Source organism: Chaetura pelagica, unplaced genomic scaffold (assembly GCF_000747805.2).
Source record: "Chaetura pelagica isolate M959 unplaced genomic scaffold, ChaPel_1.0 scaffold363, whole genome shotgun sequence".
NCBI classification, from domain to species: Eukaryota; Metazoa; Chordata; class Aves; order Apodiformes; family Apodidae; genus Chaetura; species Chaetura pelagica.
In genome coordinates this window covers 1684405-1687004 of record NW_009952720.1, presented here as the reverse complement: position 1 = coordinate 1687004, position 2600 = coordinate 1684405, and the positions used below count along the sequence as shown (strand labels likewise).

Here is a 2600-nt window from a genome sequence, read left to right as displayed (position 1 = left end):
GAGGGGCGGGGCCCCTGCCCGGCACCTCCCCGAGCCCGGCGGGACCGGCTCGGCTCGGCTCGGCTCGGCTTGGGTAGGACCGGGTTTTCCCTCCTCCGCATCCCTCGTTTGTTTTCTTTCCCCGTGAAATCTGGGGAACCGGGTTTTCCCCACCGGCTGTGCCTCCTTCCTGCGCCGGGAGGAGCCCCCTCGGGAGGGATGGCCGGTCCTCCCAAGTGCTGGGGCCCCCAGAGAGCAGCAGAAGTCACGGAGCAATCCCAACAGGAGTCCCAGAGCTCCCCAAACCCCAGCAAAAGTCCCAGAGCTCCCCAGATCCCAGCAAAAGTCCCACATCTCCCCAAACAAATGTTCCAGATCTCCCCAAACAAAAGTTCCAGAGCTCCCTCAAACCCAACACAAGTCCCAGATCTCCCCAAACCCCAACAAAAGTTCCAGATCTCCCCAAACAAAAGTCCCAGATCTCCCCAACCCCAACAAAAGTCCCAGATCTCCCCAGACAAAAGTCCCAGATCTCCCCAGATCCCAGCAGTAGTCCCAGAGCTCCCCAAACCCCAGCAAAAGTCTCAGATCTCCCCAAACCCCAATAAAAGTTCCAGATCTCCCAAAACCCCAACAGAAGTCCCAGATCTCCCCGAACAAAAGTTCCAGATCTTCCCAAATCCCAACAAAAGTCCCAGATCTCCCCAAACAAAACTCTCAGATCTCCCCAGACCCCAGCAAAAGTCTCAGATCTCCCCAACCCCAGCAAATGTCCCAGGTCTCCCCAAAAAAAGTCCCAGATCTCCCCAAACCCCACTAAAAGTCCCAGATCTCCCCAGATCCCAGCAAAAGTCTCAGATCTACCCCCCAAAAAAGTCCCTGATCTCCCCGAACAAAAGTCCCAGATCTACCCAAACAAAAGTCCCAGATGTCCCCAGATCCCAACAACAGTCCCAGATCTCACTAAACAAAAGTCCCAGATCTCCCCAAACCCCACTAAAAGTCCCAGATCTCTCTGAACCCCAGCAAATGTCCCAGATCTCCCCAAACCCCAGCAAAAGTCCCAGATCTCCCCAGATCCCAGGAAAAGTCCCAGATCTCCCCAAACAAAAGTCCCAGATCTCCCCAAACCCCACTAAAAGTCCCAGATCTCTCTGAACCCCAGCAAATGTCCCAGATCTCCCCAAACAAAACTCTCAGATCTCCCCAGACCCCAGCAAAAAGTCACAGCCCTTCAAAATCTCCAGCCCCCCCAAATCCCAGCAGAACTCACAGACCTGCCAAACCCCAGCAAAGCCACAGCCCTCCAGAAATCCCCAGTCCCAAAAACCTCCCGAGAAATCACAAACCTCCCAAACCAGGCACCTCCAAAGTCCCAGAACCCTCGAAATCCCAGATTTTGAGCCCAAGAGGAGTCATGGACCTTCACAACCCCAGACCTGTGTGTTTTAAAACCAACCAAAGATATTGGAAGCACAAAGGGCAACCCCAAACCTGCTGGTTCTTTTTGTTTTGGCACCAAATGCTTCGTATTTTCACTCAAATCAAGCTCAAAGCAGCCCTGGCCACCAAAAACCTCCCAAGGTTCTGCAGCCAAAATGCTCTGAGGGGAACTTCTCTTCTCCCAGGGAGGGATGGAAGGCCCAGACCCCATCCCAGCAGGAAAACACAGCCACACCAGTTCAGTTTGTCCCCCTTTTGGAGGCACCTGCAGGGTGAGAAGCAAGAGGGGTGTGGAGGTTTTGCTGCCCTGGAAGCACAATTCCCACCCCCCCAGTTCCATCCCACCTGGTGCCCCCCAAGAAAACGACACATAAAATACCTGTAACTTTAAAAAAATATTACAATATTGTAATTTTTTTGGGGGGGGAGGGCAGAGATTTTCCCTTCTCCTTGCAGGGGTGACCCCCAAATCCTCCTCCATGAAGCCCCCCCCCAGCATGGGCATCACACAGGTGGGATTCCAAGCAGAGGAACCAGCCTTTCCTCAGCCCTTGCCTCTGCTTTAGAAGGACCCTCCCTGGTACCCAGGACATTTTGAGGAGGCAAAAAAACCCCCCACCCTCACCAGAAACCCCCCATTTTCAACCCCAGCCTCGATCATGATGGGATCCAAGCACTAAGGGGTTTGGGTGGGGTTTTTTGGGGGGGAAGTCAGCTCCTCAGGGAGGTGTTGCAGCAGGACCGGCCCCTGTTGGCACCACCCTGAGCTGCAGCTGCAGGTGGGAAGGGTTAAAAAAAAAGTCAGGAACGTTTAGGAAAAAAAAATAAATCAGGAATCATGGGCAGAAAAAAAAGAAGAATCATTTAAAAAATCACAAATACCAGGAAAAAAATGGGCAGTGGTGACATGGTCCTCCCGTTGGGGGGGCACAGGGGAGCCCTTTGGAGGGTCTCCAAGCCCTTTTGGTCCCTTCCCTGCCACCCCAGGACAGAGACTCGGATCAACAGAGAGGTTTGAAAGGAGCAAAGAGCAGGGAATGGTTCAACCTGGTGTCACCGGTGCCATCCATCCCTGGTGGGGTCACCAACCCCACCCCCCAACCCCGTTAATTACTGACGGGGTCATTAGGGGGCTCCTTTGAAACCCACCCCCTGGCACTGCCACCCTGGGGGGGGGT

General features: G+C 54.1%; 2 protein-coding genes across 2 annotated transcripts in view; one reads left to right on the top strand and one right to left on the bottom strand.

Annotated features, from left to right (window-relative positions):
* ASTN1 (astrotactin 1) overlaps window positions 1-101 on the bottom strand; it is a 54441-nt gene extending 54340 nt beyond the window's left edge. Inside the window, exon 1 of the mRNA XM_009994677.1 lies at window positions 81-101. Coding sequence (XP_009992979.1) covers window positions 81-101 — 21 coding nt within the window. The remainder of the gene's footprint in view (window positions 1-80) is intronic.
* Window positions 102-198: 97 nt separating this feature from the next.
* On the top strand, window positions 199-532 carry LOC104386133 (putative uncharacterized protein DDB_G0294196). Its single transcript, XM_009994676.1, has 3 exons — window positions 199-205; window positions 265-347; window positions 380-532. Exons 1-3 carry the CDS (start codon window positions 199-201, stop codon window positions 530-532), a joined length of 243 nt encoding a protein of 80 aa, XP_009992978.1.
* Window positions 533-2600: the final 2068 nt, after the last annotated feature.

Excerpts from the sequence above, each read along its gene's own strand:
- LOC104386133 (XM_009994676.1), top strand. Across the intron at positions 348-379 it reads CCACATCTCCCCAAACAAAT|CTCCCTCAAACCCAACACAA; the intron begins GTTCCAGATCTC and ends AAAGTTCCAGAG.